Genomic DNA, 14,785 nt, shown 5'->3' on the forward strand with positions numbered 1-14,785 from the left:
TAAACTGCTTTGGAAGGGCGAATGCTTCGTACAACTCTTTAAAGATTATTTTTTAGAAAGTTTAATAAAACATAAATATGATTGGGGAAACAAAGAGACAACACCATGTCTAAACTCCCAATTCTTACTCCAGGATTTCAATAGGTGTCAGGGGTCATTATTGTCCTTTCAGTGAAGTATTTCCTGAACATGTGGAAAATGACCCTGTGGTAGAGAAGAATGAGATGAGGGGAGTCCTAAGAGCACATTCTCCAGATCAGCTGTCCTCATGAGACTTCCTCATGGAATGACTGTCAAGACACGCAATTAATTCGGCTGAGAGAAATGCTTCAAGGCACCGAGTGCGGCAGGCCGGATCACAGTGGGATCGTTTTCCATCTCCTGCCCTATCTGCTCCATGTCTTTTACTCCTTGGTATCCATGTACACGGTCATGGGGTGCTCCAACCAACAAGGCAGGCAGGCCAGACTATTGGCCACTTCCTTCTGCACAGGCCAGCCCCAGGCTTGAAAGAAGGGGACCAGATTCTTCTGTACTTTTTCAGAGAACTTCTTCACCCAGAGATTCATCTTGCTCGTGTTGTCTTTGGGGAGCCCAGAGAAAGTCTGGTAGTCGGCAAAAAGCTGGGTGAATGGCTCCCAACCAAAGGTCTCCTGGAGCTGGAAAGAGAAAGAACAGCCAGAAGCACAGTCAGGTTTGCCAAAGCATATTCGTGAATATACTTCATTTACTGTGAGTTCCTCCCCCTTGTCATCAGATTCACTTCTCTTCTGGCCCCCATCTCTCCACCAAACATAAGCCAAACATCTCACTGCACAAACATAACCTCCATAGCTCACTCCAGCTCTCTGCCATAAAACAATAATGTCTAGCCTAGCAGAGGGGCTCATGGGAGACATAATACATGGAAAGAGGAAAATAGTCAATGAATGATTATCTGTACCAAAACCTAATCAAATCTTAAGAAGTTTTCCTCAGCTTCAGGACAAACTTGGGCCTGATTAAGATTGGAAACCACCATACCCTTTTCATTTTGTTGGTTTAAGACCAGGACTTGAACTGGGTATCTGATGTTTTTGCTCACTGGCTGATGCTCTACCACCTGAGCCATGCCTCCAACCCTGAAACTACCATAGCCTAAATATTTGGCCTATCAGTGTTGGTGACTTCCAACATTTTCCAGACATAACAATAACTGTATTTTTTACAAGCCACCTCAGACCTTTGACTAACTGTAAGGTGCTCTATAGGCAAAGAAAAAGAAACAGGCATGTTATAAGCAGCTTAAAAGTAGAGAAACTCACTTAAATAAGATTACAGAAATTTGCAATTAGTAGAGGTCTGTGGATTTCCATTCCCTTCTCTCCTGTTTTATGGAAGAAAATTCTTTAAATCTGGATGTAAAACCCCAGGACAGAAGAAGCTTGAGGCAAGCCTCCCTCAGCGTTCATTACTGCTCATCTGTCCTTGATAGTTAGCCTCTGGCAGTCTCCCTGACCATGGCCTATTAATTAATGCATTCATAGATTAAACTTTATTAAAGATGAAATAGTTGTGAGTTAGCTACAATATGCCAGACATGGTGCTTGGCAAAAATGATGAAGAACTTGTATCTGTTTGGAGGACCCAGGTCAGTGGAAGTGACAGATATATAAATAGGCAGGAATCAGTTCATGGAGAGTGAACGAGTGGGTGGATGGGATGGAAGGAGAGTTTTAACTGATACTTTGGTGACAAGCTACCATTAAAATCTGCTGTTCTGTAGGTCCACGGGCTGGCTGAATAAAGCATATAGAAACTGTGTGGAAACACCTGGGTTTGATCTTCACAATAAAGAAGGATGAGAGGAAGAGGAGGAAGAGAAAGAAGAGGATAAAGAGGAAGACAATGAGAAGGAAGAGGAACAGGAGGATGGAAGAAAAATGGAAGGAAGGAAGGAAGGGAGGGAAGGAGGAAGGAAGGAAGGGAGGGAAGGAGGGAGGAAGGAAGGAAGGAAGGAAGGAAGGAAGGAGGAAGGAAGGAAGGAAGGAAGGAAGGAAGGAAGGAAGAAAAGAAAGAAGGAAGGGAGGGAAGGAGGAGGGAAGGAAGGAAGGAAGGAAGGGAGGGAAGGAGGAAGGAAGGAAGGAAGGAAGGAAGGAAGGAAGGAAGGAAGGAAGGAAGGAGCACAATGCAAAATTGTGCCTGGACTGAGATAATCTTACAATCATTCTTCCAAAAATTATTGAAAGAAACAAAAAAAAAAAAGCAAAGATGGTACGAAAGCTTGGCCTTTCACTAGCTGCCAAGTTTCAGTTCTAAGTTCATCATTTACCTGAACGGCCCTTGCATGAAACTGTGGAAAGCAGGTCATACCACCCTTAGCAGTAGAACTGCAGTAGTGAGCAGGAGGAATCAGACCAGGAAACAGCTCTGACAACTCACAAGGGATGAAATGCAAAGCAGAATTGGAGGCCCAGGGCCCGGGTGTGGGGTGGGGGGAATAGATAGAAATGTGTGCTTATTTCATAGGAAACAGGCTCAACTTTTGTGTTGCTCAAGCAGGTTTATCAGTTATTTTCTTTAATGAATGTTGATTCAAATGGGTGCCATTTAATTCTTACAAGGCTCTACTGCAATTCAATTGCTCTGTTGTCAAGTTCTAGTCATTATATAAGGATGCTAACATTCATGGGACCCATAGACCCATAAAAGTAAGGAGAGGAAAACACAAGAGACAATGAGTGAATGGAAACGTATTAGGAGATCAAAGCCAAAACCAGCAGGGGAGGAACTGTGACTCAGTCTCAGCATGGCTCACTCAGAGCTTATGTAAGCTCCTCACCAATGTGCTAGAGAACAGAGACAATTACCCTGTTTCATTCTTTTGTAATAGCTTTTTCATTGCAGTATATCAGCTCAAGCGAGGGGGACCCTGGGTTATTCTCATCATACACGCACCCAGCCCCACGAACCACACGGAGGGGAGGTGGTACCCCAGGCTGGGAGAGGTCATAAAGGAGATGGAGAATGAAGGGTGTGGAAAGCCCATGAAATCCTCTCCGATTTCCGCTCGGTACCTGCAGGTATGTCTCCAAAGCCGTCCACACATTCCAGTCTTGCAGCGGCGCGCCTTTGCTCCGGTATGCTTTGATTCTCTTCTCTCTCTCGGCTGGTCTCAGGGCGCAGTGGGCCAGTGCCCGGGGGATGCCCAGGACGGTCTCATGCACGTACACTGACCACAGGTTGCAGGTGGCCTCGGTGGTGTGCGGGGGGAACTCCCACGCATGGCGCTGCTGGTTGTGGCCCAACTCGTGGATGGGTCCCCACAGACCTCTGCTTTTCATGCTCGGCTCGTGGAGGAGCTCCTGCACCGACTCCAGGTGGCACATGATGGGGTACCCCGAGTGCATCCAGCCTGGGGGGGGGAGGGAGAGTTGCAGCTGGGAAGGAAGCGCCACTCCAACCTTCTCCCTCCACTTCCTTCCACTGGGGAACGTTTCCCCACCGCCCCATATGGATGTCTCTAATAATGGCAGAATGCCTCTGGTGGCTGTAAAGTAGATGGATTTGTGGGAGCACCTCCTTCCCGTCCCACCCTTCCCCTCCTGACTCTACTTTGGAGCGTACAGGGATGCACTCTACAGGATCCTCCCTGGAATCCCAGGCTTCTTTTGTGGGTCCTCTGTCTCCATGCGAGGTCTCGCAGGCTAGCACAGGCTCAGTTCCACCCTTCCCTCAACTCTACACTGCCATCTGGATTTGTACTCCACGACAGAAATAGCTTCGTCCTTTCTTTCTTTACTGGTAAGGAAGTTGAAGTTCAATGCAATCTTCCCACGGGGGGAGCAGAGCTCTTGATTTCCTGCCCTTTCCTTTCTACCAATCCACACCTAGTGCAAACTTCATTATTCTGTTTCCTCATTCATTTTCAATGCTGACTATCTTTAAAGAAAATAATTCACTTGTATACTCTCCTTGGAATAACCTTCACTGACGTAAGGGACCGCCCAATACCAACTTAAGGAGACTGTCCTACTGTCTGTCCTATGAATCTTGCAGACAGCAATTATTTACCTTTTTTTTTAAAATCAGAAACATCTTTTAGCTCTGTCATGGTACATGTCTTCTATGTCTTTTTTCCCCTCCTTATTTACTCTTTATTATATCTTGGACATTAAGTGAAGTGCAAGTCGGGTCCAGAGGCTCATGCCTGTTATTCCAGGTACTTGGGGGTCAGAGACTGGGACTGGGAGGATTTCAGTTCAAAGTATGGCGGCCCACGCCTGCTACCCCAAAAGACATGGGAAACATAAATAGGAGGATCATGGTCCAGTTGGCCTAGGCAAAAGTTAAGAGCCATCTCCCAAAGATACAAGGAAAAAAGGGAAGGGGTAATTGTGACAGGCATTCAGCCTAGCGAGCATGAGACCCTGGTTACAACACCCTGTACCACCAAAGTGAAAAAACGATGACTAAATCGTGCGCACTGACTGCGCATGCTCCCCAGGGTACCCACCAGCGGAGATCTGCACGTCAGCCACAATCCTCTCAGGTCTGCAGAAAGGGAAGGGCTGGGCTGCCAGCCTGGCTATGGCCTGCATCATCTGATCCCAGAGCCGGAGCAGAGGCTCGGGGTCCTCCAGGGCCTGGAGGTGTGTGGTTGGCACTGTCAGGATGATGTTGTCTGTGGCCAGCTCTCCCCAAGGGGCCGCATTCTCCTTGACATTCCGCCTCCATTCCTCCCGGGTCGTCTTACCTGTAATAAACACCAACCTGCCACATGCTGTCCCAACTTCTCTTAGAGCTGACCAAATACAACTTGAACTCCGTGAGGAGAACACTGAAATAATGAACTGCCTTCCCACGGAGCTCTAGGCTGTGTCATGAAGAGAAACTTCCAGACCTTTCTCTCTGCTCTGCTCTGCCCCGAAGTCTCCATGGACACCCGGTGTTCTGTATCTCTACTCTGCATGCTCACCGCTCAAAGTTCTCCTTTTCCTCTCCACTGACCCTTCTTCCCCTTCCCTGGGGCAGCCAGCGCTCACTCCACCGTGTCGGCAGCTCTTCTTCCCTCCATCCCTGCACTCACCCAGCTTGTAGTAGGGGGCAGGCACTGCCCTCCTGATGGTGACGGGTACCAGGCCAAGTTGGCTGTGCTTGGGCACGACGATGTACAGGAGGCCACCCCATAGACAGGAGACAGACCGCTGGGGCCTGTCCATGCAGCACTGGTGAGTGACCACGGGGGCCCGAGACAGCTGGCTGGCGTTGGTCAGGTCGTCGGTGTGGCAGCCAATCTGTACCTGGACAGGTGTGGTCACCATGTGTGTGTGTGGGAAGTAGAGTCCCTGAGGGTATGTGTGTGTGTGTGTGTGACTATATGTGTATGTGGGGGGTTAAGTGGGGGGTATGTGTGAGTGTATACGTGTGTATGGAGGGGTATGTGTGTGTACATGTGTAGGTATGTGTGTGTACATGTGTAGGTATGTGTGTGGGGGGTATGGGTATGGATATATGTACGTGTGTACGTGTGTGTGTGTGTGTGTGTGTGTCTACAGGAAGGGTATTAGACATAGCTCCCAACTTCTCTTTTCCACTAGCGAGTGACACATGGAAACTTACAAAGCTGTAGCACTCCGATGTCATGCAGACTAAAACGTACAAGCATTCTTTCCTAGGAATAGAAAGAGCCCGACGGCGGCCAGACCTCCAGCATGTCTCGGTGAGATACCAGTAGGTATAACCCAAGGCTGAGGCTGAGGCGGGAGGGCACCGTGCTGTCTTCCTACCAGGCCGAAGCCTAGCCTGTACCAGGCCTGCGCAGCAGAGCAAGTCCTGTGCTGCAAGGGGACCGGGAGATTGCGGCGGCCCCTTGCCAACAGAGGCTGAGTCATGGGGCTCAGGCACAGAGGCCTGGCTCCCCTTTATTCCACACGCCCCTGCCACTTTATCTGCGGTCCTGGGCTTGCTTGGGTAGAAGCAGGGGAGCTCTGGAGGGAACGCTAACACAACAGAGCCCCACTGAAGTGGGGCGGGGGTGACTCTCAGAGTTGAGCAGGGGTGAAACTCCAGGAAGAGCATAATCCAAAGGGCCTTTGGATGTCCAGATGAGGAGGTAAAACCCAGCCAGGCCGGTGCTAGCAGGTCTAAGAGGGATGGGTGCAGTCAGATGTCCCAGGGCAGGGATGTGGTGGTGGCTGTGGGACTGGTCTCTGGGCTGCAGTCACTCACAGACCCTGAGAGGGACAGGGTGGTTTTCTCCCCGTCCCCCCTGAAGCCTTGAGCTAGATAGGGAAGTGGGAAGGACCGCCTTACCTTCAGGCCAGCAGAGGCAGCCGCTTCCGGCAAGGAGACCTCTGCACTTTGCCCTTCTAGGACATAGAGCCCCGTGCTCACCCAGGCTTCACCGTCGCCTGCCAAGAGTCCAAGAGAAGGCTGAGCTCTCTGCTCGCACGTTACTATGACCCCATCCCCACCCTCATCCCAGCGTCTCCCTGCTGAATCCAGGCTGTTCACGCTCCCTGCACCTACCCCTCCTGTCTTTGTATTTCTTCTTGGCTTTTTTTTTTGGAATGGATGGTTGAAATTAGGGCACTGTTCTTTCGACCCAGGAGTCTATGACTTAAGACATGTCACTGCCCGTTTTTACTTTGGTTATAATTTGAATAGGCTCTCAGGTTTTTGCTTCAGGCTGGCCTTGGACTAGGATCCTCCTCCCTCTATCTCCTTCAAAGCCGGCACTACAAGCATGAAGACAGGGACTCGCTCATTACTTTTATGCCCAGTCTAGCCTTGAACCACCACCTTCCCAGTCTCTGCCTCCTACCTTCTAGGCCTTCCATGGAACTCTAAGGCCTATCTTCTTGAAAATGCCTAGTAAAGCATGGAGCCAGCCTTCCTGAAGCCCAGCATGTCTAAGGCCTTGCGAAATCAGCCATGTCTACCTACCATCCCAGCCTGGGATGCGGTGAGCACTGCTCACCCCTACCTGGGTTGTTTCCATTGATCTCCAGGGCGATGGGATGGTCTGATGGGGGCAGCGTGGAGGAGCAGGTCCGATTGCCAAGGCGCTGAGCCAGCTGGGAGCAATCAGTCCCTGAGTGTGCCAACTCTGTGGCCAGACAGAGCATGGTGGCCTCATGGGAGCCTCTGGCTACTGGATTGTTCTTGCTCACAGCTGGGAGGCCAGCCTGTGTGAGCATCTTCCTGAGCAGCCTGTGTAGGGATATATAGGCGGGAAGGCCCTCTGCAGGAATCTGAAGGAAGGCCGCGCCATCTACCCCCAGCTTCGCCAGATGGCTTTTTTCCATAGTTTCCCCGCCATGGTTCAACACTGCCTGGAACTCAGACAGCGCCTTGCGGAGGTGGTAGCTCTGCATGTCTGGAGTAGGGGCAGGGAAGCAGCCCGGGCTGAGGGTCTGAGGTAGGATGCTGAGGCCAAAGCAGTTGAGGATGACATTTCCAGGGAAGCCAGCCAAGGGGTTGCGGCCTGGGTTCTGGGAAGCCCACCACCAGGCCTGCCCACCTATCAGCAACCCCCCGCCCTCAGCCACAAACTCATGGATCTTCTTGGCCTCCCGGTCACTGTAAGCCACACAGCAATAGACACACAGGTCTTTGGTTAGCTGGGACTCCAGGGTGCATTCCAGGTCCTGCTCCACAAGCAATGAGTGCAGCTTTGTAAGACTTGTATTCACCCCAACTTTGCCCTTCTGGCCTCTGGCCAACCAGTGAACAGCATTGAGCAAAAAAGGTCTCATCTTGGGAGCACAGAGCAGGCCTTCGTGAGCAGCCACGACCACTCGCCCACGGCCATGGCGGGCAGCTGCCAGGAAGCAGCCGAGGGAGGCATCGAGTCCCACAGGGAAGGCCAGGGCCCCGTGGACCAGCAGCTGTGAGGGGACCCCCCCTGTCTTGATGTCCAGCTCAGAGATCCCCGCCAAGAGCTGCTGCTGGTCCTGTCTGAGTTCCACCCCGCACCTGAGGAGACACAAGAGACCAAGAGGCTACAGTGAGTAGTAAGAGCTCACTTACAGTGGAAAGACTGCAGGGCTCCTGTCCACCTTTCCATTGCTGATCAATAACATTTGGGCCATCATGAAGAGGTTAAAAAAGCACCCATGTAAAACACACTTCCAATGCAATGGCAGAGATACAACATGGAGCTGTAGATGAAGCAAAACAGCTTTCATTTGCTGAGGTAGAGGCTCCTGGGGGTAATTAAGAGGATCGTGCTGACAGAATTTAACCTGTCTGTTTCCTAATATAAGAATTTTTTTAAAAAAACAAACAAACAAATTTGATTCACCCAGTCTCCCTGGTAACCGCAGCACCTCCCCAACCCAGTTAGAAGGGAAAGAATTCCAAGCCTGCCTGTCTTGGGAGTGAGGGTCCAGGGCCCTGCTAGCTTTTCACTCGATATTGACAGGACCCCCTTCTTCTTTTGCCAGGGTCTTTCTTTCTTCAGAGATACTGCCCATTTAAAAAGATTTGATCTCTCAGGCCCCCAGGGAGCTGAGGCTGGCCAAGCTTTAATCCTGCTTCCTAAGATATAAATGAAAGTCTAATGGTTCTGACTTCCCCCACAATAAAAGGCTTTCGAAATTAAAAGAGACAGACCCAGCAGGTGTATCTATTCTAGCTAATTATTGTCTAGGTATACATAATTATAGTGCCTGGAGTCATTATCTTATGGCGATAAACATAAAAGCAATGCACTGTGACAAAAGTAGAGAAGAGAGAGAGAGTCATAGACTGGGGCCCATGGGAGCAATGCCAGAAGCCTGCATTTCCTACCCAGGCTTCATCCTGCACAAGAAAAATAAACTTCAACATGTTTAACGCATCTGCTATAGAAAAGCCTCCACTATATAGACAGAGTCACTGCCATATCAAAGCCCAAATATCCAAAACTGGCTTTTGATCTCTTGTCTTTCACAACTCAGTAGATGGCAATACCTGTCTTTAGGCAACTCAAACCCCAACTCTCAACTCCTCATTCCCCTCTTCTTCCATATTCATCCCAACAGCCAAGTCTGCAAGTGCTACCTCAGCGTATACAATGGAAGTTCTCCCTTGCAGCTCCACTATGGCCAGGGTAGCGGAAGCCACTAGCTAGGCGGCTTAGTTCAGTGGCCTCCTGATCAGCCTCTCCATCCTTCACATCACGTGAGTCCTTGGTATAAATTCTCTGTATAGATTCTCTGTCTTCTATCCCCAAACAAGTTCTATCGATGGGTCTAGCTGAGATGGTCTTTCTTGCAGGACCTTGCTTCCTTTTGATCCAGCCTTTGTTCACGCAGCTCCAACCATCTTTGCTTCCTAGATGTTCCTGGAATGTACCCAGCCTGCTTCTGTTTTGGGTTTCAGCCCTGGTTCCTTGCTAGGTCTCGATTCCTCAGCTGATGGTTGTAGATGGGGCTTGTTCTCTCACTTCTTTAAGGTGTCCTTTTCAAACATTACCTCCCAGAGAAGCCTTCCATGCTGGCCATTTGCTTGTTTGCATGTAAAGCCACTGGTCCCTCTCTCTGGCCACCCTCTGTGCTACAGGAAGTTGTATTACCTTGGCTTGCTTACCCCCAGATACAGGTGGGCTCAACCCATGAGAAGGAGAGAGACAACTGAAGGTAGAAGAAAGGGTTCCAGCTCTGCCCAGGTTGACCTCCCATCTCGGGTCCAGCCCGGTTGGACAGTGCTAGCCACAGCTCCATTATACACAAGGTGGCCATTGCACCTGGCCTTTTATAACACCACCCCCTCCACTGTCTGTCCTGATGTAGCTGATGTCCTGGTGCGCTTCTACTTTTCCATCTATTCCATATCTTGAATCCTTCTTTAAAACACCATTAAATATTGATTCAGTGTGATTGCCAGGTCTTCTGACCCACACACTTTCCCTGAAGATACTAAATAAAATAGCTCCCACTCTCCTCTTCACACGCTGTCTGCAAAACTTGCTTGATTTCCCCGCTTTGTAAAAACCTGACAGAATATCTGTTGATTTGTTTCCTTACACACCTAGATCTCCATTGGAACACAGGCCTCCTGGGCAGCATGGTTTGCTGGTGCTGTGCTCTGCTGCACCACCATGTGTCCAGAACAGGGCTTGGCTTAATGCTAGTTGCTCACACCCACAAATGTCCTTCCATTTTCTTAAGAAACTGATAGGCAGGGATAGAGTAGCACGTAAGATGAGCTTTTCTCTGAAGCAGATTATTGCCTGGACTGGAAGAAGGACTGCCTGGCAGTGAGGACCAGCCTCTTTTGGGTCTTGGTACGTTTCAATTACCCTCCTTTTGATCTGTGGGCGTTCCAACATTGAGTAAAAAAGTACTATCCGTATTGAAAGAGAAGCTCACTGAAGAAGACACTTCAGCTTGATTATTAAACACAATTCAGACTCCCTAGTGGGGAACACACACTCACCTGACATGGAGTGGAATCTTTGGCACCTTCTTAGAGACCTTGAAACGGCCTACATCACCATAGACGTCAGTGAAGTACACGCCTGCCACGCCGGTCAGCTGGTTCCCAGGGAACGTGGACAGCACCTTGTCACGGCCGTGCTGACTGGCCCAATACCAGGCTTGGCCCCCAGTGAGCACGCCGCCTCCACGTTTCATAAACTGGACCAGTTTCTCAGGCAAGGTGTCACTGTAGGCATTGGTGCAGTAAACTCCTAAGGGCTCTCCGGGTTGTGGCCCAATTTGTGTCTCGATGCCAGAGGCCTGCAAAAGGCTTGCTAGTGATGCCAGGGACGGATGCACTGTTACAGGGGCTCCCGGAGAAGGCCGGAGCCAGCCTACGGCATTAAGAAGAAAGGGAGCCAATCCAGAATGACACAGGTAGCCCTCGTGGGAGACAACCACCAGGCGGCCCCGGCCATAGGAGGACGCAGCAATAAGCACCTGGCCCTTGTCATTCACCATCACGGGGAAGGCAGCCTCCCCAGTAAGAAGGAGCTCACTGGGAATGGGCCCTCTGGGGAGGTCCCAGCTCTTCACTCCATTCATGAGAGTCTCAAAAGCCGCAGCAGGAGATGTTGCCATGGTTTTGGCAATAGCTGCAGAGGAAGCAAAGGCCCAGGTTGTGATCAAAACAGATAGAAGACCAAGTTAAAAAATAAAACCAAACATCTGCCAGGTCTGGTAACTCATGCCTGTAATCCTAGCTACTAAGGAGGCTGAGATCTAAGCCTGGGCAGAAAAGACCATGAGACTCTTATCTCCAATTAACAAGCAAGAACCTGAAAGTGTAGCTATAGCTCAATGGGTAGAGTGCCAGCCTGGAGTGAAAAAGCCAAGTTAAGAGTATAAGGTCCTGAGTTCAAACTCAAGAAAGGACACATATACACACCGAAAAAACAATTCAGCAATTAAATATATTCACCCACAAAGCTATACCAGACTCCCCACTGCTAACCACTGCTCTAGCACTGGGAAACAGAGCCAGGAGCAAGACAGACAAGGAACCATGCTGTCATGACTCAGATACTACAGGAAGGGAAAGACAGTAAGTAGGTAGATAAAGAAAATGCAGCCATTAAAAACCACTGTGATGGAAATATAAAGATAAGATATGGAACAACTGGAGCACTACTTTAGATTGAGACCTTGGAAAGTCCTCTGTGGCAAAGTGGCATTGAGCTGAAGTAGAAATTCTGTAGAAAAGGCTCCCAGCAGGTGACTAGCAAGCCAAGGGGCAGGACTGGATTCAGCAGGGTGGGTAGTTCAGGGAAAGGCTCAAGTTGAGACTTGCCAGCTGACTTGGTGTTTTATTTCCTTGGATAGAAATGTCACTGACCTGTCACAAATGTGAGTTGTTGGAAATGTTCATCTCTTCCCCCATGGACTGGTCCCTGCTTTTCTCTGGCTGTGGCATTCTGCACTTTCTAGATACTTCTGAAAAAGTGTTTGTTCACTTAATATGCTGAAAACTGAGTTCATTACAGGCACAGGACAAACACTCCAACCTGTTCCTCAGCTGCCCCTTTGGGCTCCCCTGAGTGACATGGGCAGGGGGACATGGTGCTGTGGGGACCCTTGGCACTTCCTTCACCCACCTCTAAGGGTGGGTGACAGTGGTGACAGTGACATCGCAGATGGAGGGAGCCACAGACACATGGCCAGTGCTGTCCTGAATGCAGCTTACCAGCCCCTCCCATGCTCCAGGGGTCTTCCCCTGCTCCCCACCTGCCAGCCACATCCTCTTATTGGTCTCCTTTCCCTCCCTGTCTCATTCTGGCCACTTCCTCACTTGGCTTTCTGCCTCTCCTCCCAAATAAACCCCTTGCAGGCAAATCTCTGTATGAGGCTTTGCTCTGGAGGACAACTTAAACCAAGTCAGGTACCAGATTTAATCCCTCCCTGTCTCCCTTTCTTCGTCCCTCCCATTCCTGTGGGCAGTTACTTCATTCTGCCAGCCCTCTCCCTATGACGTGCCTATCCAGACTGAGCTAGGGTTAAGTCTCCAGGCTGCATTCCAAATTTCAGCCTCAGAAGGTGAGATCTGCAGAGCTCTCGGGCACATTTCGTTTGTAGGCCTCTAGGGTTATTTAGCAGCCCTCCCTGCGCCCCCACTCCACTTTCCTTCCTAAAGTCCCAGCGGACCCGGCGCCACGCAGTCTGCCCGCAATCCCCGTGGCGCTCACAGGCCTGCCCCTCCACCTCCCCTCCCTCCTTCTCTTCCACCGCGTTCCTACAATTTCTGGCTGGAAAGCTTGAGGTGTTCCCGCTCGGGGTTAAGTGGAGACGGATCCGGAAGCCGGAGTGCACGGCACCTCTGAGCAGATAAGCGAAGGAAACACACGAGAATGTCCCCAGCTGCGGGCCCCCGCGGACACGGGTGGACGGGCGGGCGTCCCGTCCGGACCCCAGGTGTGGGGGGGGACGGGGTGCGGGGCAGCCGGCGGCCTGCGGAACCCAGACCCCACAAACACCTCTGCGTCCGGGAGGGAACGGCCCCCAGCATCCTTCGGGCAGCTCGAGGGACCCAGGGCCCCCAGGGGCTGGACCACCCGCCCGCGACTCAGGAAACCTGAAAAACTCACTCCTGAGTGCTGGGATCCCCGCGGACTCGCGGTGCGGACAGGCGCTGCGGACGGCAGCGGAGCTTCCCGGGGGCGGGGCCTCGGCGGGGCGGGGTCTCCCCGGGGCGGGGCCTCGGCGGGCGGGGTCTCCCCGGGGCGGGGCCTCCAGGGGCGGAGCCTAAGTGAGCAGCTCTTCCAGAGGCAAGGTCTCAGTGGCGGGGTTTCGCGGGGCGGGGCTGCACGGGGCGGGGTTGTGCCGGGCGAAGCCTCTCAAGGACCTGGCCAACCAGGAGTGGATCTGTGGAGGGAGACTGCTGTGTCAGTAAACGTGGATAAGTAGTGGTTGCTTGGGGCTTTCTAGGAGAGCGGCTGCCTTGGGGTGGCTTCCAGCAGGGGGATAACTTCTCCGGAGAAGGGCGTGTTTTACATGGGGGCGTGGTCTCGCAGGCCTGCACTGGGCGTCACGGGGGAGTGGCATGTAGGAAAGGCCGCATTGGGCGTGGCTTAAGTGGGGGCGTGGCATCTCAGAAGGGCCACAGCGGGGCGTGGCTCAAACGGGGGCGTGGCGTCTCAGAAGGGCGGTGCTGGGGCGTGGCTCCGTGGGGGCGTGGCCTCCCGGAGGGCCGCATTGGGGCGTGGCTGTCGGAGGCTGAGGATGCCAGGGCTGACCGGAGTGGTCCCGCTGGGCGGCTGACTCGGGGTGGCGTGTCCGGAGGAGGGAGTGCGGCTGGAAGGGGGGCCATGCAGGGATTTGTGGTGGATCGGCCGCGCCCCAACCACTGCCTCCTTTCCGGAGGTTGCTCTCTTCCCGGGGCGGCCTTACCTGGGGCGGGACGGCGGCCGGCAGAGCGCCTCCTCCGGGGTCGCGGCCTGCCCGCTGTCGGGCAAGGCCTCGGCAAGTTGTCAGAAAATCTCCCACAAACCATATTCGGGGGAAACAGCCACCCCCCGCAACAACTGCGTGGCCCGCAGCCGCGCGTGGGGTGTGGCTCCTCCCGGCGGGTCCTCCCTGGGGTGCGGCTGGGCCACTGCCGCGTGGACGCCGCCGCGGCGCGCGCTCCCCCTGGCGGCCGCAGGCGGCCGTGCACCCTCCGGGCCGCGGGCCTTTCCCTTTCTGAAGGTGTCCCTCACCCAGGCCCACGTGTGCTAAGAAGGCCTTGAGACCTGGCCCAGGATCTCTGGAGTTTCGCCCAGGGTTGGACGTGGGTTTGAGCCACGAACACAGAGACTGCTCTGATTTTGTTTTTAAGTGGAGGCCCTCAGTCATACACTATGAGAGTCGCCTGGTGGTACGTTGTGGCTTGTGTGTTTTTCTTTGATACTAGGAATTTTAAAATTTGCCCCCTGGCCCTTTTACTTAATAATCAGCGCTATTTGTTTAATGAAATGGAATATATCAACATTGAGTACATGGATATTCACCATCGTCCTATTTTCTTGAAGGATTGCTGCCTTTATCAATAGATCATGACCTGCTGGAGCTCTTCTGGCTGATTTTTGGCCCGAAGTGAACATCGTCGGACTTGCTGGTTCTATGATTTCTGTGTTTTCCATTTTTGTCTGGCTTTGTCAGTGCAGTGTTTTCTGTGCATGGCAGACAATCACTGGATCTTCGTTTTTAATCTCAATCCAACTAGTCTAAACAACTTTACTTGAGGTATACAGACACTTACCTTGGGATGACTGTTGCATTTGTTGATTTCTGATTAACTGGTGTGCTGTTTGTTCTTTCTCTCCCATTCATCTTAGTTTTTTGTTTTACTGACTTGTTTGGTGATT

At 51.8% G+C, this 14,785-nt stretch overlaps 1 protein-coding gene across 1 annotated transcript; it reads right to left on the reverse strand.

Moving 5' to 3' along the window:
* Positions 1 to 202: 202 nt before the first annotated feature.
* Positions 203 to 13,088, reverse strand: LOC105989542 (TRPM8 channel-associated factor 2-like). The gene is made up of 8 exons (XM_013021643.1): positions 13,028 to 13,088; positions 10,405 to 11,041; positions 6,968 to 7,959; positions 6,295 to 6,392; positions 5,069 to 5,282; positions 4,496 to 4,735; positions 3,057 to 3,394; positions 203 to 659 (listed from the first exon to the last, which is right to left on the reverse strand). Exons 2-8 carry the CDS (start codon positions 11,025 to 11,027, stop codon positions 405 to 407), a joined length of 2,760 nt encoding a protein of 919 aa, XP_012877097.1. The 5' UTR covers positions 11,028 to 11,041; positions 13,028 to 13,088; the 3' UTR covers positions 203 to 404.
* Between the last annotated feature and the right edge of the window lie 1,697 nt (positions 13,089 to 14,785).

Source organism: Dipodomys ordii, unplaced genomic scaffold (genome assembly GCF_000151885.1).
Source record: "Dipodomys ordii isolate 6190 unplaced genomic scaffold, Dord_2.0 Scaffold56, whole genome shotgun sequence".
Lineage (NCBI taxonomy): Eukaryota > Metazoa > Chordata > Mammalia > Rodentia > Heteromyidae > Dipodomys > Dipodomys ordii.

What these genes read in the sequence shown, in the direction of transcription:
- LOC105989542 (XM_013021643.1), bottom strand. Translation starts at nt 11,027, where the DNA reads ATGGCAACATCTCCTGCTGCGGCTTTTGAGACTCTCATGAATGGAGTG. An exon ending in GATCAATGGAAACAACCCAG is followed by an intron (nt 6,393 to 6,967) that starts GTAGGGGTGAGC and finishes GACTCTTGGCAG; the next exon opens with GCGACGGTGAAGCCTGGGTG. An exon ending in TGACGTGCAGATCTCCGCTG is followed by an intron (nt 3,395 to 4,495) that starts GTGGGTACCCTG and finishes TCCCCCCCCCAG; the next exon opens with GCTGGATGCACTCGGGGTAC.